The sequence below is a fragment of the Podarcis pityusensis genome, assembly GCF_964106645.2.
Source record: "Podarcis pityusensis genome assembly, chromosome: 6".
In the NCBI taxonomy this organism is placed as follows: domain Eukaryota; kingdom Metazoa; phylum Chordata; class Lepidosauria; order Squamata; family Lacertidae; genus Podarcis; species Podarcis pityusensis.
The window spans coordinates 7,877,168-7,901,368 of NC_138030.1; the positions used below are offsets into that span (position 1 = coordinate 7,877,168).

The window sequence follows — 24,201 nt, forward strand, 5'->3', positions numbered from 1 at the left end:
CTCCCTGCGAGAAGTGAGGTTACAGGGAACCAGGCAGAGGGCCTTCTCGGTAGTGGCACCCACCCTGTGGAACGCCCTCCCACCCTATGTCAAGGAAATAAACAACTATATGACTTTTAGAAGACATCTGAAGGCAGCCCTGTTTAGGAAAGTTTTTAATGTTTGAAGTTTTATAGTGTTTTTAATATTCTGTTGGGAGCTGCCCAGAGTGGTTGGGGAAACCCAGCCAGATGGGTGGGGTATATACAGTGGTACCTCTGGTTGTGAACGGGATCCATTCCGGGGCCCCGTTCGCAACATGAGCAGAACGCACCCCGCGTCTGAGCGTGTGCAGGTCGCGATTTGTTGCTTCTGCACATGCGCGTGACGTCATTTTGAACGTTTGCGCATGTGCGAGCGGCAAAACCTGGAAGTAACCCTTTCCGGTACTTCCGGGTCGCCGCGGGATGCAACCTGAAAATGCTCAACCTGAAGCAAACGCAACACGAGGTATGTCTGTATAATAAATTATTATTATTATTATTATTATTATTATTATTATTATTATTATTATTTCTGTCTGGTCCTCAGAAATCTCCACAGGCCACACACCCCTCTCTCCAGGCCACACCCCTCACCAGTCCTACTTTAGGAGGATAAAAGTCAAAGGATAAATTTGCATTTGTTGGTCTGCCCGCTTTTGCACCCATTACTGGCATGTGCCGAGTGCGGAGCCCAGCACAGTGCGGCTTCGTCTCTCGCACTGCAGAGGAGCAAGCCATCGAACGGCACCACACTTAGCTTCCTCAGTCCACTCAGCATTGGCCCCGCCAGCAAGCATAGAGGGGGCCAAAGACCTCTCCGCTCCCATAGTTCAGCCATGCACTGGGGGAGCACAGAAGAGGGATGATTTCGTCAGCTGGGGAAGGGATGCCCTGCGGGGGAAAGAGCGTGCCATACCTGTAATCCCAGAGGCCCACACTGCAGCTGGGGCCCCCATCACAACAGCCCTGCAAGGCCCTACAAAACCTAGGGCTGAGCCCACTGTTTTGCCTACCTGTCTGGCCTATGGTCGATACAGGGTCACTTTCTCCTGTGAGATAGACTGCGGAAACCATCACCATGTACAATCGATTAGGAAGCAGTGAGTGGAGAGTGATTGACTTGCTCCTCCCAGAAACAGTTATCTGTGGAAAGCAGAAGCTGCAATTTTTGCAACCCTAACAAAATACTCCATTTCGGGTGATTCGAAAGTCAATGCAAGGAAACATCCTTCGTGCAATTTTTATTTTTTCCATCCAGCAAATTATTCAGTGATTGGACCCAAGGCCCACAAAATATATGTATCGTTGCAACGGGACATTTAAACTGTGAATAACTTTTTTTAAAAAATAAAAATCTCTACCCTATCTGCCGTTATTTCCCTCACCAGTTTTCAGAGGAGCTCAGGACGGTGCGTAACCTTGTCGCACAACAATCCTGAGAGGTAGTTGAAGCTGAGAAAGAACGGCCGACACAAAGTCACCCAGCGAGCATCATAATTTAGCATAATTAGCTACTCTATCCAAGGTGAGCTGGCATAGCATAGCACTTAGGAAGCCAGACTAGGAATGAGGGGACCCAGGTCCAAACTGTTAGAATTCCTGCTCCGTGATTGCAGTCATGGGATTCTTGTCTTTCACATGAGGGTATATGTTTTGACTCCACAGAGTGGGAAGTGATGGAGACAGGATTTTTGTGTTACTGTGTTCCATGAAGTGGGACTATTGTCCTTTGTTCTTTCTCTTTGCTGTCTGATGCTAGAGAGAGAGGGAGCCGTGTTGCAGTGCTCCGTGTGTGTTTATAATAATAATAATAATAATAATTTATTATTTGTACCCCGCCCATCTGGCTGGGCCTCCCCAGCCACTCTGGGCGGCTTCCATAGAAACAAAAAATACAGTAAAATATCACAGATTAAAAGCTTCCCTGAACAGGGCTGCCTTAAGATGCCCTCTAAATGTCAGGTAGTTATTTATTGCTTTGACATCTGATGGGAGGGCATTCCACAGGGCGGGCGCCACTACCGAGAAGGCCCTCTGCCTGGTTCCCTGTAGCTTATATGTTTATATGTAAATAAAGTAGATTAGCCAAAATGCTGAGTTGCTGAGGTCTGCCACACAAGGTGCGCTAACTCTGCAGATCCCTAAGTGTGCCGGTGTCAGCTGGCATCGTTCACTGTGATGTTCAAGCTGAATAAAGCTTTTGAAGCTCCCGAATGAAAGACCAGGAGGGAGAGAAGATGCCAGTCGGACATGTGTCTCTGCCAGGGTCCTACTCGAGTGCAGGCTGAACTCCTGACACAAATGTCCTCTCAGCCATGAAACTTTCTGGGTGACTTTGGATCAGCTGCAACCTCTCACTTTAATTCATCTTATAGGGTTGGTTGTGAGGAGAAAATGGGTTTCCCCTCACCTATTTTTTTTCCGCACAGCAACCCTATAAGATGAATTAAAGTGAGGGGAAGCAAAATCTTTCTATGACTCTTCTTGGGCTTTCAGCTCTGAAACTTAACATATTTGGTTTCTTTGGTTTCAATAAAAAGTTTATTTTCCAAAACAATAAAACTTAACGTTTTTAATTTATGTCATCTTTCCATGCTATTCACTGCTGAACTGCTTGTGCGTTTTAGCATAGGCAACTCTGAGTCTTGTGTGGCTGTGGGTCACATCAATCAAGTAAGGAAGTGTCTAACAGGGAAGCCACACCCCATCTCCCCAAGCTCCACCCCTGCAAAAAACTTACCGTTTCCTGGTGCTTGGTTCCACTATCGGGAGCGTAGCTGAGTCTGTAGTGCTGTACAGCGCCCTCTGGAGGATCCCAGTGGACCTGGAAGCTGCTGGGTGTTTCTGAGTCCACAAAGAGGTTGCTGGGGGGATTCTTGGCAGCTGTGCGAAAAGAAAAGTTGTTGCCATGTATAATTTCTTTTTACTACACTGTCGATTTCAATGGTTTTCTGAATGTTTTTAATTTCTTGTTTTTAACCGTTTTTTGTTGGTGATTTTAATGTTTCTTGTAAACCACTGTGCCGTATTATTAAGGTTAGAGATAAAGGACACCTGGACAGTTAAGTCCAGTCAAAGGCAACTATGGGGTTGCAGTGCTCATCTAGCTTTTCAGGCCAAAGGAGCTGGCGTTTGTCTACAGACAGCTTTCTGGGTCATGTGGCCAGCAGGACTAAACCACTTCTGGTGCAATGGGACACTGTAACGAGTGCCAGAGCGCACAGAAACACTGTTTACCTTCCTGTCACAGCAGTACCTATTTATCTGCTTGCACTGGTGTGCTTTCAAACTGCTAGGTTGGGAGCTGGGACAGAGCAATGGGAGCTCACCCCGTTGTGTGGATTTGGACCGCCAACATTTTATTACAATCAAGCGGTATATAAATTTTGCTAAAATAAAAGCATGGCTAGAGCACTGAAGAAAATCACTCTTTAACACTCAATTATCAGTTCAAATTGCAAAGTTATTTCAAATTTTTCCTCTGGTGCCTAAAGGGTGTCACTTTCCAAAGGCTGGGGGGGGGGGGAGATTCTCCAGCCATCAAGGCACATTACCATGATTATGATAAACTGCAAGAAAACTTCTCCACCAATCATTTCTGATTGTGAGCAAAGGATGATCAATTAGCATCAGTTCCACTTTGCTGCATAGCCTTGTCTGAGACATTACTCCTTTTTTTAAAAAAATTATTGCCTGGTCTTTGGATTCTGCAGGAGATTGTAGTGTTGTCATCCAGACTCATGACTTGTGAGGGTTCTTTTTTTGGGGGGGGGGGGCAAATCTGGACACTTCTGGCCTAACTGGATAAAGCTGTCGGCAAAGGCTTCCGTAGTGCCTCACTATGCCCAAAAGTTGCTTGCTGTGTAGCTCATTAGAGAACTGTTTGCTTTTCAGCTGCCAGAAAGAAGAGAGAACATCGCAAATTGAGACAGGGGGTTCGGAGGGGGGGAGGCAAAAGTTACCTCTGAGGCTGGGAGTACAGGAGAGAACAAGATCTTTGAGGAGCTTGATTGTTTAGGTGAATGAAGGAAAGCTTCAGCAGAGTCTCTCTGAAAAGGAACTGCTAAGATGAGACGGGAGTCCCAAAAGACGAGTGCAAAACTGTACAGAGTGTGTCCTAAGGCGGCATGTATATTTGATCAAAGACAAAGGAGAGAAGCTTAGTAAACAACACGGGGTTCTGTGCAGCCGCGCCAGCCTCTTGAGCAAAGGGGGAAGAGCCAGCCCTCTTATCTTGTTTTACATTCCGGTGCCTACTTTCTAGAAAAGGAGTGCTGGAGTTCAAATGGGGTAAATGCACCCAGAGCACATTATGTCCTGACCCTGGACCGGAATTCCTCAAAAAAGAGAGTCCTCCGTCAATTTCAGCTCCTTGGAGAAGATGGAACCATATCCTGGTCCATCCTGCAGGGGTCCACAGGTACCAGAGCATGTCTCTCTTGTCCTGAACCCTGAGGAGATACCTCCTGCTACTGGAATCTGATGGTTGATCCATAGTCTCCTTGGGGAATCAAGAGAGTCCCCAAGGAGAGATCTCCACAGGTGGAAGCCCCATTACCTCAAAGGAGCCAACAGCTGCAATGGCCCTTTTAACTGGCCGGGACTCAGGCTTCAGAGGGTGGAACCTCCTGTCAATCACTACCTAGCCCTCAAATAGTTGCAGCAGTCCAGCACCTTGCTGGGCATCTTGGATGCTTGGCCTTAGCTGCAGGAGCATCATTTGTGACCATCCTTTGATCTCTCTCCAAGGTGCTGACTTTGGCTTGGCTCCTCGTGCTTTCAGGCTAATTAAGAATTTTGAATGTTCCAAATCTGGAGTTAAATTTGGAAGTTATCTTGATTAAACCAGGACTTTGGATGGTTAGAATATGGGACAGCGGAAACCAGAGGAACAAGAAAGGAACAGAACTGGGAGAATTTGTTTCTCCCAACAGCACTGGGTTGCATTCAACACAGCACTAAGTAGATTTCTCCATCAGTGGTGGGTTTTCTCCTTGTGAAATGGAACTGTGCCCACTTCTCCTAACCCTGCATGACCCCTAAATCTGTTCTGGGTTTCCCCCAAACTCTTCAGAGCGGATTTGGTGATGGTACAGGGTTTGCATGGTGAGAAATCCCTTTGCTCTAGTGCTATTCCTTGCAGTAATGCAAAAATATACGTGAATACCATCCTTTTTCTTAAGCTATGAGAAATGGATATAGGAATTCCAGTGCGTTGCTAGAGGGTGCATCAAAGTTGGCTCCATAACCAGTTGTATCTTCGAGCTCTCTATGGCAAAGGCTGTTGTTGTTGTTGTTGTTCTAGCACCCAAGTTGAGAAGTCCCTTCTGAGAATTTTACGATGCAGTTCACTGACCAAGAAACGTGTATAAAAGTATGTATATATAACAAATGCATTATATTAGATGAAATAGCTTGAAAAATGCTAACAAATTTTCACAGGGACTTTGGTGTGCATTTTTTAAATAGCAAACTCATAAAGAAATATGTTGAACTGATGAGGTTTTTTTAAAGAGAGAGAGAGAGAGAGAGAGATGGAGAAAAGTTTTGAGTTAATAGATCCTCTCGTCCTTCTCCATAATATAGAAGACAAACAAGGTCATCCTTGTTGCTGACCAGGGTGCAGCATTTTCCTTGCTAAACCTTTGCCTGTAATGGAAATAGAAATATAAGTGTTCCTTTCCCGCTTCCAGTGGAGCCTGAGGTCATCTTTGAAAGTTATACTGAAGTTTTCCATACCTCACGTGGAACCTCATTGATTCCCCTCCTTTGTTTTCTAGTTCTCTGTTTCACTGAAGCCAAACCAAAGGAATATCGACTATATTTTGCTCTGGGCTATGGCTGCTCTCCAAGCAGCCAAGGAGAGGCAGAAGAGCTTTATGACTGGAGAAGCTGACCTCTCTCTCTCTCTCTGTGATGTGAAGCAGACCAAAGGGGATAAGGTCAGCCCTGGAGCAGATAGTTCAAACTCCTGAATTCCCAAAAATTCTAATATATACATAAACTCACAAGGTGTATGCCACAATCCTCTGGAAAGGTCTTCTGCAAGTGCCCCACTTTTCCAGGAGAACTTCTCATAATCTTATCCCTTTTCTGGGGAAGTAGAAGATCATCCTCTTTGCTAGGTATTAAAAACTGGGGCATCCCCTTTCTTCTGTTTGTTTCAAGTTAGGGAGCACAAAAAATAATGGAGAGCAGGTTTTTTAAAAAAGGAGTAGTAGTCATAAAAATGTGGAATCCAAGCAAAAATATGTCATTCAAAGGAAAAGATAGGTGCCTAAGCTTCCAGTTCTTCTGAACAGAAGCAATCTATCTGACTATGGGGTTGCGGCGTTCATCTCGCTTTCAGGCTGAGGGAGCCGCCGTTTGTCCACAGACAGCTTTCCGGGTCATGTGGCCAGCATGACTAAACCGCTTCTGGCACAATGGGACACCGTGATGGAAGCCAGAGCACACAGAAACGCCTTTTACCTTCCCGCCGCAACAGTACCTATTTATCTACTCACACTGGTGTGCTTTCAAACTGCTAAGCTGGCAGGAGCTGGGACAGAGCAACAGGATCCCACCCCATCATGGGGAATCAAACCATGACCTTCTGATCAGCAAGCCCAAGAGGTTCAGAGGTTTAGACCACAGTGCCATCTGCACAGACGAATATGCAAAGGTCACTAAGCTCCCTTGTAACTAACCTTCTCCCATTCAGGAAAAGGAATGGTGAGAGGGAGCAGAGGTAATTTTCTGCCCCCAAACCAGTAGCCTAGGGCAGGTCTTCTCCAGCCTGGTGGCCTCCAGATGTTTTGGACTTCCCCCACCTGGCCTACAATTCTTGGCATTCTTGACCATTGGCCATGCTGGCTTGGGCTGATAGGAATTGTAGCTCAAAACATCTGGCTGGGTAAGGGTGATCTATGGAGTCTTCAGCTGGAGTGCTCTGTTATCCCTGACCAGTTTTACAGACAGCCTGAATATATGATGCCATAGTCCTCAACCCTCACCATGAGGACATAAGAAAAGCCTTGATGAATCAGACCAAAGGACCATGTATCCCAGCATCGCACTGGGCAACCAGATGCCTATGGGAAGCTTGAAAGCAGGACCTAAGGACAATCTCCCCTCTTGTGATTCCCAGAAACTGGTATTCATGTTAGAATTCCTGCTCCGTGATTGCAGTCATGGGATTGTTGTCTTTCCACACAAGGTGCGCTAACTCTGCGGATCCCTAAGTGTGCCGGTGTCAGCTGGCATCGGTCGCTGTGATGTTCGGGCCATGTTGCAGTGCTCTGTGTGTGTTTATATGTAAATAAAGTAGATTAGCCAAAATGCTGAGTTGCTAACTAAGTTATAATTAAATGGGATTTAGAATGTTAAGAAAAGTGAATAAGATGGATTATAATTGGAAATTGTTTTAGTTTAATAATGATATTGGAAAGCTGTTACTTTTAATTACAAGGAAACTCAGGGAGGGATTTGAGGAAGTCAACCAAGATGTTTAAAAGGTTGGATTTGTGAATAATTAAGTTTGTTATTGTTTATCTGTTTATTGTTCCCTTTTTTTCTTTCTTCTTTTTCTTTTTCTGTTTTTGTGTATCATTTTGCTTTGTGGTTTGTGTTATCATTGTGGAAAATCTAATAAAAAAATCTATCAAAATAAATAAATGCTGAGTTGCCGAGGTCTGTCACGCATGAAGCTCAAACTCTGTGGATCCCTAAGTGTGCTAATGTTGGTTGGCATCGGTCGCTGTGATATTCGGGCTGAAGAAAGCTTTTGAAGCTCCCAAATGAAAGACCAGGAGGGAGAGAACATGCCAGTCGGCTATGTGTCTCTACCAGGATCCTACTCGAGTGTAGGCTGAACTCCTGACATACTGTTCAGAGGTCATGATTTCTATTGGATCTCACCATCCTACCTCTGTGCCAGCCTCAGCATCATGGGTAGGTAGCATATATCTGGAAATCCGAGTCTTCAAAATGGTAGATGCATTAATCCTAAAGATGTCAAAATGATAGCTTGACATGCACATTGCAGGACAATGTGGCTTCCACTTTTGTGGAGACACTCGTCTCCTGTGAATGTGTCAAGGAGGAGATGAACAAATCGATCATTTGGCAGCAACTGGCATCTGGCCCAATCTGCAGCAGCCCTCGAGACGCATCCCAGGAAATCCTAACAAGCTGAGGGAAAGTAAGCAGAGCTCTTGGAGGAGGCATTTGCTCTGAAAGGTCCCGCAGGCCCTGCAGAATCTTGACAACATGGTTTTGACAGGTGGAAAGAAAGGTCAGGGGTTTGAGGCTGCCCAGAAGGGAACAAATGTTCCCTGGCACAAGGGGTGCCATCTGTGCCAGCCGTCTTAAATCTTCCTTGATTAAAAAAGCAAACAAACCCTCCCTCTCCCGCCTTCTCTTTTCAAGAGGGGCTAAGCAACTTTCTCCCTTGGATTCACTGGCAAAACATAGCATCCAAATTTGCGAGCCAGACAGAAGAACCACAAGTCCTCAAGTGAAGTAGACAGTACGGTGAGCAATAAAAGGGAGAAGATATGGTTGGAGAATGTTTCTGGGTGATTATCATCCTTCCTGTTCTTCAATCTTCCATCCACCCTACAGGTACTTTGTAGCCAGGCAACGGGGTCTTTCAATATTTTTAAGATGTGTTCAAAATGCACTGATAGGTTTTTGACTACAGGGATTATATTGTTCTATCTAGTACTGTAGGTTTTTTAAAAAAGAGAGAGAGAGAGAAATATTCATTGTTGTGAGATACAGAATAAGGTCAGAGCTAGGCAGATGGAAGGCTAGCTCAATGGCTCTCTCTGAACATTGTGGGACAAAGCAAACAAGAGGCATTCTGGGGCACAGATTCGGGTTCCGATTTTAAAGCAAAACTACTGAATTTGAACTTTTCATGCAAGTGGGAACAATTCCCTTGAAATTCACACTACCCAGAATTTTTGCAGTGTGGTTCTCAAATTGAGCTTTGTGTGTAAAATGCATCTTGTTTCAAGAAAATGTGTGTTGAAATGCATTGTATTAGAGGGAATTGCTTGCAAAAGAAAACGCGTATTAGGAAAGATTGCATACAAAAGTGGGTATGTTAGGAGAGATTTGCAGTAAAATGCTCGTGAGTTGTGTGCTGTTTTTTAAAAAGCTAAGCAATGCAAAAATGTGGAGAACTGAACTTATGTCTAGAAAAAATAGAGAGACCGAAATTGACAGATCCATCCATCCTTAGTTCAGGTCCACCCAGTTCACCCCCAAATATATCCCTTTACTTTCTCCCATATAACAGAAGACTGCCATTCATTTCTGCCATTCACTCACAACATAGAAATACAGGAAGCTGCCTTATACCAAAGCAGACCATTGAATCCATCTACCTTTCTCTAGATGAAATGGTCTGCACCAGCCTTTTTCACCCTTGTGTTCCCAGAGATAGTTAGACTACCACTCCCATCGTTGGTAACCATTGGTCTAAGGATGATGGGAGTTGTAGTCCCATCAGGGGACTCGAGGATGAAGAACACACTGGTTGGCAGAAGCCCTTCTTGGTTTCCAAAGAGATCTTTTCCCACCCTACCTGAAGATCCGGGTCGGGGGAGAGGGGGCAAAGCGTGTTTCTCCAACTCTGATAGAAACCCTATGGAGGTTAATGTGCCTTACACAGAAATACTTTACAACACACATGCACAGAGCAAGGTCTCTGCAGTATTTAGGCCTTTCTGTACACACAAAACACAGACACATATATTCTGGGCATTATTTTGTGCTAGTCAATGAATAATTGACAATACCAAGAAGTGCACCCAGGATATATCCTCCCACACCTTGATAATTTATTTATTTGCTTGCTAGTTTTAATGTACTCATATCCCATCTTTCTGCTCAGAAGGTCAACATTTCTGCTTAATTATCATAAACGAAACTTTAAAAGTGATGCTAAGACCCCCAACTGCACCGTACATCAAAATCATTATCTTACCACTTTAAACAGTCCTGGCTCCCCCCTCCCCCATCTCCAAAGCATGTGGGATTATTATTTTTTAAATGCATATTTCAGATTGCCCTTTGTAAACCATTAAGCGATCTTCAGTCAAGTAAGCGCCATGTTAATATTGTTACATAAATAAAATGCCTTATCCGTTGCCAAGGATTCATCCTTTCTCTTCCACAGCCCCCTGCAACGAATTTAGCTTCAGACTTGAAGAGCAGCTATTCTGTTCCACATCAGAAAGCCAGGCTTTGGACAATCCTCACTTTTATTCAGAAACTTCAGTGAGAAATGTTTTCTCCTGGGACAACCAGGGGAGGGGAAGTCTGCAATGTCTTCCCTCCTGCTGAGCTTACAACTCCTGGAATACTTCAACGGTGACCTTTGAAGTTCACCAATTCTTGAGAGAATCTCTTCGCCTGTTTTCAAGTGCCTCACAAACTGAAGTTGATTTCCTTTTCCTTTCCTTTTTTTTTTTTAAAAAAAACTATCCTTTTCAAAAGGACACAACCCAGAACCTTAGGGAGAGCCCGAAATTATAAGGTCGAGGAAGAGTAAATTGAACAACGGGTGCAAAACAGAAACATATAGAATATCCCAAGATGCTTAGAGCTTTTGGAAAGAAAAAGGAAAAACACCTCTTTTAGGGCCTGGCAGGGGGTGGGGGAGAATGAGAAACTTAATTCAGAGAAGCAAAGAATCTTTTGTTGAAAGTTCTCACTTAACAGAAGCAGGCTGCTCAACTAAAAGATGCTTTAGGAATATTTTATAGGAGTTGGGAAGTGAGTTAGCAGCACAGTAAACTTATTGTAGGAGCTTGAGGGAAGTGCTTGTTTAGTTAGTGCAAGGATTTATCCTTGCATAGTGAAATTTTATCCCCATCTAACCACACCACACCTCCCCAAAATCTGCTCTGCTCTCGATCATATTCACTGCGCTGATTTCTATTCTAGACATGGGACAGATAAGTGAACTCCAGCAATTTCCACTCCCACTTCTGACAGAATTCTGCGGCGCACCTAATTAAAATGTGCAAATTTCATGCAAATCGGTGTCTCCTTTTGTCCGCTTCTTCAATGGTGCATTTCCTCTTGTTCTGGCAGTGCACAAGCAGCCGTCCTAATCAGAAATAACCTACCGGTAATAGAGCTTGCTGAGATTTCGCTCCCATCTGATATACTTGGCCCTTCTGGAGTGCTCTGAACACTTTGTTCTACAGAAAACCCTTTGGCCTTGCTAGTGATTGGCAGAGATGATTCACTTGAGTGTTTCCTCCTGAATTATGCTATTCTGAAGATTCCAGGCAAAGTTAATTCCTCTTTAATATGTATTAAAAAGATACTATTTTTGCCTGTCGTGATCCATTTTGAGCACAGGAGCCGAAAAGCAGAATCTAGATAAGTAAATATGACTCAAAGCAAAGGGTGCTGGTGCCAGGATAGCTGGTAATCTGAGTCTCAGCTAACTCCCCCAAACGTAAAAAACCTGGCTAAATGAGAGAAATAGAGGGTGGCTATTAAGTAAATGGTGTTCTGCTCACTGCCAGCAAAGCCATTAGTCAGGAAGTATTAATTAAGGGGGGACTTTCAGGGACGACCCTTTCTAACCTCTCATCCTTTTGTACCAAGCAAGGAGCAGTCTCTACCTTGACACATGGTCTGGCTGGCAACTTCTCTTTCATTTCTGAGAGTGCTGCTTGTGAAGGGTGATTCAGCACTCCGGATAGGCGTGTGTGTGTGTGTGTGTGTGTGTGTGTGTGTGCTCCCCTGCCTTGAAAAACTGCTGCATCATTGTAAACAAGAAGTCGCCTCTGTCCAAAAACTAATCTGTCACTGCAAATGCAACACTGAGCCTTGCAGCAAGTGGCAAGCAAGCAGATTTAACAGCTGCATGATCTAAGGTAGGGATAATGAATAGGTTGCTAGGTTCAGGAGTATCCCAGAGCCTGAGATTTCAGGGCCCAAACCTGAGAGTTAGGGAGGTCAGCTGGTGATTTCATCAGAGGAGGTTCCTGGTGATGGAGGTTAATTGGGAGAGGGGCACAGAGGAGTGCAGAATTCCTGCTCCATGATTGCAGTCATGGGATTTTTGTCTTTCACATGATGGTGTATGTTTTGACTCCACAGAGTGGGAAGTGATGGAGACAGGATGTTTGTGTTACTGTGTTCTGTGAAGTGGGACTATTGTCCTTTGTTCTTTTTCTCTCTTTGCTGTCTGATGCTAGAGAGAGGGGGAGCCATGTTGCAGTGCTCCGTGTGTGTTTATATGTAAATAAAGTAGATTAGCCAAAATGCTGAGCTGCTGAGGTCTGTCACGCAAGGTGCGCAAACTCTGCGGATCCCTAAGTGTTATGGTGTCGGTTGGCATCAGTCGCTGTGAAGTTTGGGCTAAAGAAAGCTTATGAAGCTCCCAAACGATCAACCAGGAGGGAGGGAACATGCCAGTAGAGCATGTGTCTCTGCCAGAGTCCTACTCAAGTGTAGGATGAACTCCTGACAGCCAGGGTATATTTTGCAGCTAGCGCCTGCCAGGCTGAAGCTTGCAAGCTACATGTCTTCTTTTATTTATTTATTTTAAATTAAAGGCACTCTCGCCCACTTGGAGCTTCAATCCCCTCCAGCGGCGTAGCGTGGGTTGTCAGCACCCGGGGCAAGGCAAGTAATTTGTGCCCCCTAACCTGCCGCGTCAGGTGATCTGAGGCGAGTTGCCGCTGGCGCTGCCGCCCAAACGACGCCGCTTGCCCGGAGGAGGAGGAGGGCAGAGAGGCGAGGAAAATGCAACATGGCCCAGCAGCTGCAACAGCAGCGGCGGCGGCGGGGCTGTGAGGAGGGGCTGCCTGGCGCGCCCTCCACGGCCCTGACGCACGGGGACCGCGGCGAGCGCTGAGAGCCGCTGCCAGCTGGTTGGTTCCGCGAGACATGGGGCTCTGCTACAGCCTGCGCCCGAGGCTCTTCGGCGACTCCGGAGGCGGCGAGTGCGCCCCCCCAGATGTTGCGCCCGGTGCGGCCGGCCCCCCTTGCACCCCCCACGCTACGCCACTGATCCCCTCACCTGCCACCTGGCCAGGCAAGCCTGGACTTCAGGTCAGACCTGGAGATCTGGCAACCCTAGTTGCAAATGTGGGACTCCAACTCCCATCAGCCCCAAGTCAGCATGGTCAGTGGTCAGTGATGATGGGAGCTGGAGTCCAACTCTGGAAGGCACCACGTTAGATGCCAGAATGGCTGCTAAATGGTTTACAAGTATGAATAGGCAGCTACCTGATGCCAAGTCGGGCCATTGGTCCACCTAGCTCAGTACACTCAGTACATTTCTAGTCCAACTCTGAGGTGCTAGGACTGAACACGTGATTTTCTGCATGCAGAGCAGATGCTCTGCCATTGAGCTACAGCCCTTGCCCAAAAACTGGTATCTGAAGATTTGGCACATTGCTGCCACGTCTGAGAAATCAAGGGGAGACAAATGCTGATGGTTTCAGGAGAAAGTGGATTTTGTCCTGCGGAATTTTGGAACAACAAATGTACAACCATCTGCAATTTTTTCTCTGTTATCATGCTTTCATTGGATCAAGAAATGTGCACAAACGATATACAATGCATTTTGTATGTTTTGTATATTTTGCATAACGATAATAAAATATTTTATTTTTAAAAGACTCCATTTGGAGGCTGCTCTAACACGATTACCCCTCTGTACTGTTTGACTTCAGCAGCTCAAAGAAAATGTATTAAATTGTATCCCTCTTTTTTTTTTTTTTTTTTTTGCCCTTGAACTGCCAGCAAATGATTCTACACTTGTACTATCATTTCATTAATCTGAAATAAGTGGCACAAGCCCTCACCCCAGCCCCTTCTCCTATTCCATTCTCATATTTACTAATTCTGCCAGTTGCTCACCAGCTGCCAAATAGCTACCAGGCCATGTTCAAGGTCTTGTTCCTGGAAAATGAAGTCTTGAATGACTCAGGAACAGATTATCTGAAAGACCAAGTTCCCTTGCTCAGACATGCCTGACCACTTAGGTCATCAGGGGAAAACATACTGGAAGCCTCATATACTCCAGGTTGTGATCTAGGTTGGGGAAAGCTAGTGTAGGGGTTTAAGAAAAAGAAATCTCCACTGAAACCTTTCATTACGATCAGAAATGGACAAGCAAACAGCAATGCTCTATAAGCCCTGGTATAGCAAAATCCCAACAGCTGCTCCCACTGAGCACAGCTGCATTTTGAACTAACTGCAATTTGCACACAGTCTTCAAGGGTAGCCCCACATATCAACATTTTGCAGTAATCAACCCTGGCTGTTCCAACAGCATAAATAAGATCTGGGGCAACCGTTTCCCAGAGAAATAGTTACTCCAGACTTGGTGCAGCTTCAGAGAAGCAGCTGTAGATTGTAATGCCATTTCAGATGCGATTCAATTGTCAACTAGCAAATTAAAGGCAAAGGTACCCCTTACCATTAGGTCCAGTCACGGACGACTCTGGGGTTGCAGCGCTCATCTTGCTCTATAGGCTGAGGGAGCTGGCGTTTGTCCGCAGACAGCTTCCAGGTCATGTGGCCAGCATGACTAAGCCGCTTCTGGCGAACCAGAGCAGGGCACGGAAACACCGTTTACCTTCCCGCCGGAGTGGTACCTATTTATCTACTTGCACTTTAACGTGCTTTCGAGCTGCTAGGTTGGCAGGAGCAGAGACCAAGCAATGGGAACTCACCCCGTCACAGGGATTCGAACCGCCAACCTTCTGATCGGCATACCCTAGGCTCTGTGGTTTAGACCACAGCGCCACCCACATCCCAGCCAGCAAATTAGGGTTGCACAATCACAGTTGCTTGGCAGCTCTCGTGAGACAAACCAACTTCTCCCAAAAGAACTTTATGCAATAAGGAAAGAGAGGAGGGGGAGATGCACTGGGAAGTGTGAGATAACCCTGGTTTTGACGCAACACTTCCCCACCAAACAGATCATAATGAATGCCGGTTAAATTGCCAACAACACTGCCTGCAGACCAATCGGGATGAACCCTCAAGAAACAGGTTGCCTGGAAGCGCCCTCAAAATGTGTGCGTATGTGAGTTAGTGGCTGATAGTTCTGTTTCCATGCCCAGCATGTCAGCACTTCCCTCCATGGTTACAGTCACGGCAACTCAGAGACAGTTTTCCAGCCACTGCTTCAAATTGCCATAGACACAGGCTGCAAGAGAGCCAGTCTCCCTCAGCCCCCAGGCTTTCTGCTGCAGCACCAGACTCCTGATTATCATGGTTTTCCACTTCAATGGCACATTCATGGCTTAGTTATATGCTATCCAGCACCATCAGGTCCCAGCTCCCGAGATTACAGAGACTGCTTGTTCCTGCTCACTTACTGATCTTGTGCCGGACAGAGATGGTATCGCTCCGAGCCCCATCTCTGTAATACGCCCATATTGAGATCTGGTACTCGGTGTTCTTTTTCAGGCCAGGAAGAATAGAAGACGCCAAATTTCCAGCAACAGACAGCTATGGGAGAGAAGAACAAAGGCAACCTGAATTCTAGGCATCTGCATAGTTGGCAGATGTTTTCATGAAGAGGAGGCTGTGGGTGTATAATGCCTTCTGGGAGTTGAACCATCAAAGGTGGTGCAAAAGAGCCCTTTCCTGATGGGATCTTGTGGCCACTTAAAAATCTTTCACAAGAAGCTTCAAAGTTGGGTGAGACTGCTAGTGCTGAGTTAGGGGGTGCTTAACCCTTTCCCCTATGGCATCATCCAGATCTCTATTGTCCCCTTGGCAATGCTGTTGGCCCCGCAGTGGGAGGGGGTAGAATATAATACCTGTAAAGGTAAAGGTAAAGGGACCCCTGACCATTAGGTCCAGTTGTGGCTGACTCTGGGGTTGCGGCGCTCATCTCACTTTATTGGCTGAGGGAGCCGGCATACAGCTTCCAGGTCATGTAGCCAGCATGATTAAGCCGCTTCTGGCGAACCAGAGCAGTGCACGGAAACGCCGTTTACCTTCCTGCCAGAGCAGTACCTATTTATCTACTTGCACTTTGATGTGCTTTTGAACTGCTAGGTTGGCAGGAGCAAGGACCGAGCAATGGGAGCTCACCCCGTCACAGGGATTCAAACCACCAATCTTCTGATCGGCAAGTCCTAGGCGCCGTTTCCTTTTCCTAATAGCATCCGGGTGGTTCAATTTAGAAAGGGGAGATCTATACACCTATTCTCACAGGGCTACTTTGCCAATCAAAATCAGAGCCTCCCTGTGTGACATATACATATATTCAACGCACTGGCAAAGGCCACCATATTGTTACCAAATGGTAGCATGCAAAGATACTTAGAATCATAGAATTGAAGAGTTGGAACCCCCTGAAGAGTCCAACCCCCTGCAATGCAGGAATCTCAGCTAAAGCATCCATGAGAATTTGCCATCCAAGCTCTGCTTAAAAACCTCCAAGGAAGGGGAGTCTACCATCTCCTGAGGAAGACCATTCCACCCACCGTCTAACAGCTCTTACTGTCAGAAAGTTCTTCCTGATAGTCAGGTCATCTATTCCAACCAGGTGGAATCATTTGCCCAACGTGAGGCTCAAACCCACAACCCTGAGATTAAGAGTCTCACGTTCTACCGACTGACTTCGCCCGATTCAACTTACTTCGCCTTCCCCAGAGTGGCGACATACCTCCTGTGCCCTCTTTTCCCCAATCACGTTCCATTTGATCTGGTAGACAACCACGTCGGACGCTGCAGATGCTTCCCATTCGAGCTGGACCTCCCCTTGCGAGAGCTCGGTGACCTTCAGGTGGCTGGGTGGGGGCACCTTTACTGAGGGAAGGAACAAACTGAAGTTCAGAAGCTCGGCTCTGCCCTCGCCGGTCCTGGAAGGATCCTTTTAAAAAGTCCCATATGCTCAGAGACTTTGTGCCTGTTCATTGGGGGAGATAGGAAGCCCAGAGCACTTGTTCTTTAGATGTCCCTTTTATGAAGAGGCACGTAGTGAGACCATTGATCCCCTACTGGTGAGGCTTGCTGACCTCCCGGAAAAGCAAAAATTTGACCTTTTCCTGTTCGGCAAAGATCATAAGACAACCCAGATGGTCACCAGATTCTGTGTACAGATCTGTAGGCGCAGACCATCCCCCGACCCAAACTACAGTCATACCTCGTGTTACAGATGCTTCAGGTTGCGTTTTTTCAGGTTATGGGTGCTCCGAAACCCGGAAGTATCGGAACAGGTTACTTCCGGGTTTTGGAGGTCGTGCATGCGCAGAAGCACTAAATCGCACTTTGCGCATGCTCAGAAGCGCCGAATCGCAACCCGCGCAGATGCGCCGCTGCGGGTTGCGAATGCTACGGGTTGCAAATGTGCATCCCACACGGATCACGTTCACAACCCGAGCATCCACTGTAATTCGTTAAGAGAATCCCCAAACTCGGTTCCATGGGTGACTCTGGGTCATCTCTCTGCGGTAGCTTATCTTAAAGTTTTAAGTGTCTATACGCCTATCGCATTTATAAATTTAAAATTTATTGTTGTACATTGTTTTAAATGTTTGTTTTCCTTCTGGGATTGTACCCCCAAGTGTGTTTTATAAGCTGGTCTCCGGCCGTAATAAATTGTCTATCCTAACTGAAGTTCAGCTTCTGTCCGTTCTGTCCCAGCCACAAGGAGCCCATCTTGCCACCAAGCTAGCAGAGCAGATGGTAAGGGAGTCGAGCGGCAACCGGGCAGCTGCCTTGAAGCATCACATCTTTCGCTTCTCCAGACCCCAAACGACAAAGGCCCATCCTGAAGGGCTGGTAAGTCACATTTCTGGAACCATTAATTAAAGCCTTGTTATTTCATTTGAGCGAGAAGAGGGGTTCCATTCGGCATTTGCAACTGCAAAGGAACTCAGTCAGGAAGGGCATTCAAGGAGAAAATAATTATATATTATTAAAAAGGAAAGTTGGGGGGGGAGAGAGAGATTGTTTCTCATGGATGTGCTGGAGACTCAGGAATTTGACAAGCTGAACTGTGCTCAAAGTTCCAGAGAAGCCTTGTTCCCGATTTCCAAATGGAATCACAGAGGATTTTTTTAATTTAGAAAATTACGACAAGGAATAGATTATCTGCATCATTAAAATAGAAAGAAAGGGAAGCAGAAGATGTACTCGCTCTTGCTCTGAAGTTAATATTTAAATGAAAATATTTACATCTCTCTATTAGGCTTAGTATGCATGTACTAATATAACATGTGAATGTCAGCATTTAGTTTAGTGGTGTTTATATGGAATTGTATAACCCTACTTTGAAATAGGTTGTGTTTTTTTAAAAAAACCTTTGTATTTGATAAGTAATTTTTGTACAAAATGACATTATGCTAATGAAGTGCATATATCTATATAAACTACTGCTTCTGTCTCTGGTTGTGCAAGTTAAAACTTATCAGCAGGGCCTGCTGGCAACCTAATTGTTATTCTTGATTTTCTTCTGTGCCAGAGCCTCTGCTGCAATGGGCTTCCAGCCTCACCTTCTAATTGTCTTCCAAGATGGTTTGACCTCAGCTTCCAATTAGGAATGTATGAAATCAAATCTACCATTTGGCTAACCAGCTCAGTGTTGTCAACACTGGCTTGCAGTGTGTCAGGTGGGGATCTCTCCCATCAATCCCTGGGGATTGAACCTGGAACCTGCAAGGTATGCATTCTGCCACTGAGCTACAGCCCTTCCTCTCGCAAGACGCTCAGCATCCTTAGTACTTCAGCGAATACGTAAACAAAAGCCTTGCTCCACACGCTGGAAATATTTCGTCTCAGGGCTTGGAGACTCTGCCTCTCTCGCTGCCTGCACTGCTTCCCCAGAGCTTGAGGGTGAAGCTGATGGGAGATGTCATCTAGCAACACCTGAAGAACCAAGAGGTTTCACATCCCTGCCTTAAAGGCTTAGAAAAGTCTGTGGCAAGGTAGATATTTTCAGCTGGAGAATCTTTGGGTCACTTTGGTTTAAGGCCGTGGTTAACACTGGGGTATCGACTGTGGTTAATATGGCCAATTTTCATCCTACCAGCAAGCTCAAAGAATGCAACACCTCTGATGGTGTTCAAGCTACCCAATTTCCAATAATAATAATAATAATAATAATAATAATAATAATAATATATTTATACCATGCCCATCTGGCTGGGTTTCCCCAGCCACTCAGGGTGGCTCCCGGCAGAATATTAAAAACACGATAAAACATCCAACATTAAAAACTTCCCTAAACAGGGCTGCCTGATGATGTCTTCTAAATGTCTGATAGTTGTTTTTCTCTTTGATATCTGGTGGGAGGGTGTTCCACAGGGCAGGTGCCACTACCGAAAAGGCCCTCTGCCTGGTTCCCTGTAACTTGGCTTCTCACAACGAGGGAACTGCCAGAAGGCAGAAGGCCCTCGGTGCTGGACCTCAGTGTCCGAGCAGAACAATGGGGGTGGAGATGCTCCTTCAGGTATATGGGATTGAGGTCGTTTAGAGCTTTCAAGGTCAGCACCAACACTTTGAATTGTGCTTGGAAACATAATATGTGGTTCAACATTATATAGAACTTCAGGAGACTTCCGGGGGCGGCGCGAACGGCAATGGCGGTCCTCTTCTGAACGGGAGAGGAGGCTCCGCAGGCAACGGGTCGTCCGCTACGGCGAAGCGGAGACCCACTCTGGAAAACCCCAGGCGGCAAGAGCCTGGGGTCTTGAGGCTCGGTGGGCGCCTTGAGCGACCCTCCAAGCGCAGAAGGAACCCCGTAAGGGGCTCCGGAGCGCGGAGGGGGGTTGCGGCGCTGAGAGCTGTTTCACAGCCTGAGGAGCGAAGCCGCGCTGCTATTGTCGGTGAGCGCTGATCCCTTTTCCTGCTAAATTACGGATTCGGACGAAAAAGCAACTAACTTGTGAGTAAAAGACTGAGTCACTTGAATTTGAGACTTTAAAGGGAAAATTTAAATTGGCTTGAACTTGGCTGAAAGCGGAGAGACGTGGAAGCAGGAAGTCCGTCTTCCGCAGCCATTGAACTTGAAAAAAGCAATCAGCTGGAGGAGTGGAGGCTGAAAGAAAGAGATCCTAAGTTGTACAGATCTAAGCATCTATTGAACTTGCATTTTAAAGTAAAGACTTTAAGCTAAAGATTTGGGATTTTTACTTGCACTTGACTTTCCTCCTTTTATTGGATTACAAATTAGAAGGTGAAACCCAGAGTCAGGAGCTGCCTGAGCACTAAGGGAGCTGTCAGCACTGCAGATTTGGATACTGTATATTGGAACTTGAAACAATCTGAGGGTATTGAGACCTTTTAGATTTGAAACATTCTTTTTGGAGATAAATAAGCACTGTCTGCAACAAAGTGACCATTTATAAACTCTGCTAAACATTTGTATTTGAAGGTTCTTGGACATTAAATTAGACTCTGAAAGACATATTAAGCTCCCTCTAGAGGATTGGATTAAAACAGTGACTTTACATGCACTTTTTACTTTCGATTCCCTTGCTGTTTGCTTGCTCTGGACCTTTCCATTCCCATGGGAATAACTCAGTGTGACCTTGACTGACAGATAACGTTGGAATGACTGGCACAAGAAAAAGAGGGAGAGCTAAACAAACAACTTTAACAACTCTAACCTCAGCCTCACAGACACGTAGATCATCTGTACCTACTTTGCCCTCAGAAGTGGAGGGAGAGGGCGAAGCAGAGCAGTTACAATTGGAAGATATGGCCTCAGGAGCATCTGTTTCTGTTCTAGACAAAATTTTTGAAAAATTGGAAGCTTTGGACAAGAAAGTAGATGTGCAATCAGCAAAGATTGACAAAAACACAGAATGTCTAAATAAATTAACCACACAAGTGGTACAGAATGCACAAGCCATTGGACAGTTAACGGAGGCCTCAGCAGAAAATCGGAAATTGACTGAGGACACCAGACAAAAATTAGAAAATTTAGAGCAAGAGGTAAGACCACTCACTAAACAAGTTGGGGAACATCAGATTTATCTCTCTATGATAGAACTGCGAAACCGTGAGAACAACTTAAGGATTAGATCACTACAAGAGGCAGAAGAAGGACATCTAACTGAGTTTTTGACCAAAGAATTCTCCAAGTTCTGGAACTTGGAAGAAAAGGACTTTAAAATCGTGTCAGCTTTCAGACTTGGAAGATTCATAAAGAAGGAGAGGCCCAGAGACTGTTAGATAACATTGAGATCAAAGGAGGAAAGGGATAAGATTTTGGGACTACATTTTGTAAAATCACTGGAGGTTTTGGATAGAAGAATTGAAATTTATAAAGATATCCCAAGACTACTGCTTGATCTTAGAGCCGCCTATTCTGAACTTGTTAAACTACTAAGGAGTAACGCAATTCCATTCAGGTGGGAATTTCCCCAAGGAATATCTTTTACCTTTAGAGGGAGAAAGGTTAAAGTAAGAACACTGGAAGAGAGAGACAAATTCCTGTCTACATACGGAGAGGACCTTCAAAAAGGAATTGAACTACCTTCTGGGCCTGAGGCAACGCCAGTACCAACATCAGCATCTGTGGAACCTGAAGATCCTGAGAAGATACCACCCCTTGAAAAATAACCAGATAGTTCAGGATGTCTCTGCAACTGTTGAGCTGGAATATTAATGGTTGTAACATTCCGGAAAAAAGGAAGAAAATATTTCATATATTAAAAAAAGAACAATTGGACATTATTTGTTTACAAGAAACACATGTGACGAGGCTCCACAGAAAAGTGTTAATAAATAAAAGATTGGGCCAGGAATTTGTATCGTCCGACAAAGTTAAGAAGAGAGGCGTGGTGATATATGCAAAAGAGAGCCTGTCACCTAAATTCCTATTTAAAGATGAACATGGAAGAATTTTGGCTATTGAGATACAATATCAAGGAGAGAAACTGCTGATATTAGGAATCTATGCACCTAATGAAGGGAAATCGGAATTTTACAAGAAGTTGCAGGAGACAATGCTGGACTATCTAGACTACAACAACATCATAATGATGGGAGATATGAATGGGGTCGTATCAACTAACATGGACAAGTCACAAAGTCAAAATGTTACAAAAGACGGCAGACTACCTAAAACCTTTTTTGAAATGACTGACAATATGGATTTGATTGACATTTGGAGGACAAAGAACCCACTAGGAAGAGAGGGAACATTCTTTTCTGAAGCCCAACTGACCTGGACAAGAATCGACCAAATATGGATTTCTAGAGGCCTGGCACCTAAGGTCAGAAAAGTGGAAATCTGCCCAAAGACCTGCTCCGACCATAATGCAGTAAAGATGGATATGACACTATTACCAACTGGATCCTTTAGATGGAAGATGAATGACAATTTGTTTAGAGATCAGGAAATTACCAAGAAGGCCCAAAAAGTTTTGAAGGACTATTTTGAGATAAATATGAATAATATGGTGGAAAAAAGAATAATCTGGGACGCAAGCAAAGCTGTAATGAGGGGATTCTTGATACAACAGAATGCAGTAAAGAAAAGAACACAAAATGAGAAAAAAGATAAGATCTTGGATAAAATAAAAGAATTAGAGAAGAAATTAAGAGTGAATCCGAAGTCACAGCCAACTCTGAGAGAAATTAAACTTTATCAAACACAATATTCTAAATTGATAAATCAGGAAATTGAATGGAAGGTTAAATTAATGAAACAAAAAACGTTTGAGTCGGCGAATAAATGTGGAAAACTGCTAGCTTGGCAGCTGAAGAGAAGACAAAGATTAAATACTGTTATAAACTTAGAGGTTGATGGAAAAAACATCCAGAATCCAGTGGACATCAGAAAGTGTTTCCAGAGATACTTCAAAAAATTATACACCCAAGGGCCGCAAGATGATGTTGAGATTAAACAATTTTTGGCAAAAAATGGACTATCTAAATTGTCACAAGAAAATAGGACAATCCTGAATTCTAAAATAACACGACAGGAGATCGAACAAGCCATCCAGAACATGCAACTTGGCAAATCTCCAGGACCAGATGGGCTGACCTCCAAGTACTATAAGACATTAAAAGACTATTTGATACAACCTTTGATGGAGGTCAGCAATGAAATTATGGAGGGGAAGAGGGCACCGGAGTCGTGGAAGGAAGCGTTCATCACATTAATACCAAAGTCGGAAGCTGAAAAGACACAACTTAAGAACTACCGTCCCATCTCTCTTTTAAATGTGGATTACAAAATATTTGCAGACATTTTGGCAAATAGATTTAAAAAAGTTTTAAATGAAGTAATTCATAAGGACCAGGCCGGCTTTCTCCCAGGAAGACATCTGTTTGCTAATACAAGGAACATTATTGACATTTTGGAACTTTTGCAAACAGACATAAATACAAAAGCAGTTTTAATTTTTATAGACGCGGAGAAGGCCTTTGACAATATCTCCTGGAAATTTATGATGGGAAATTTAAAAGAGATGGGAGTGGGACGGGGTTTTGAGAATGGGATCGAGGCGATATATTCAGAACAGAAAGCTAAACTGATAGTTAATAATGTGGTTACAGAAGAGTTTAAAATTGAAAAAGGGACACGACAAGGTTGCCCTATTTCCCCTTTGTTATTTATTTCGGTTCTGGAAGTGCTATTGAACATGATTAGAGAGGATCGGTTGGTGGAAGGAATTCAGGTCGGTCAGAAACAATATAAATTAAAAGCTTTTGCAGATGACCTGGTTTTGACCTTGCAGAAGCCAGAGCCCAGTACGAAAAGAGTATTACAACTGATTAATGACTTTGGTCGGGTGGCTGGATTTAAACTAAATAAACAGAAAACTAAGGTTTTGGGGAAAAATTTGACTGATACAGAGTCAGAACGGTTTCAGAATGAGATGGAACTTAATGTGGTTAAAAAAGTAAAATACCTAGGGGTAAACATAACAGCAAAAAATCTAAGTCTATTTAAGGACAATTATGAAAAATGCTGGACAGAAATTAAGAGAGACTTAGATAGTTGGTCAAAATTGAAACTTTCTTTGTTAGGCCGAATTGCTGCTATCAAGATGAATGTATTGCCAAGGATGTTGTTTTTATTTCAAACACTTCAGGTCTTGGACAAAACGGGGTGCTTTCAGAAGTGGCAGAGAGACATTTCTAAGTTTGTCTGGCAGGGCAAAAAGCCCAGAATTAAGTTTAAGATATTAACTGATGCAAAACAAAGAGGGGGCTTTGCCCTGCCAGACTTAAA

The 24,201-nt window shown here is 44.6% G+C and overlaps 1 protein-coding gene and 1 long non-coding RNA gene across 3 annotated transcripts in view; one reads left to right on the forward strand and one right to left on the reverse strand.

Moving 5' to 3' along the window:
* The window catches only part of COL20A1 (collagen type XX alpha 1 chain), a 156,308-nt gene that overhangs the window by 80,969 nt on the left and 51,138 nt on the right, over positions 1-24,201 (reverse strand). The window contains exons 17-20 of the mRNA XM_081010996.1: positions 16,675-16,817; positions 15,374-15,506; positions 2,764-2,906; positions 1,037-1,166 (exon numbers count right to left, since the gene is read on the reverse strand). Coding sequence (XP_080867122.1) covers positions 1,037-1,166; positions 2,764-2,906; positions 15,374-15,506; positions 16,675-16,817 — 549 coding nt within the window. The remainder of the gene's footprint in view (positions 1-1,036; positions 1,167-2,763; positions 2,907-15,373; positions 15,507-16,674; positions 16,818-24,201) is intronic.
* Positions 8,400-19,231, forward strand: LOC308480268. 2 transcript variants are annotated; one of them, XR_013987976.1, is made up of 3 exons: positions 8,400-8,627; positions 10,192-12,182; positions 15,465-15,692. It is a non-coding gene; the product is annotated as an uncharacterized lncRNA (long non-coding RNA). The 2 variants fall into 2 exon arrangements; XR_013987977.1 differs by lacking the exons at positions 10,192-12,182; positions 15,465-15,692 and adding exons at positions 17,655-17,792; positions 18,475-19,231 and having other exon boundaries at positions 8,405-8,627.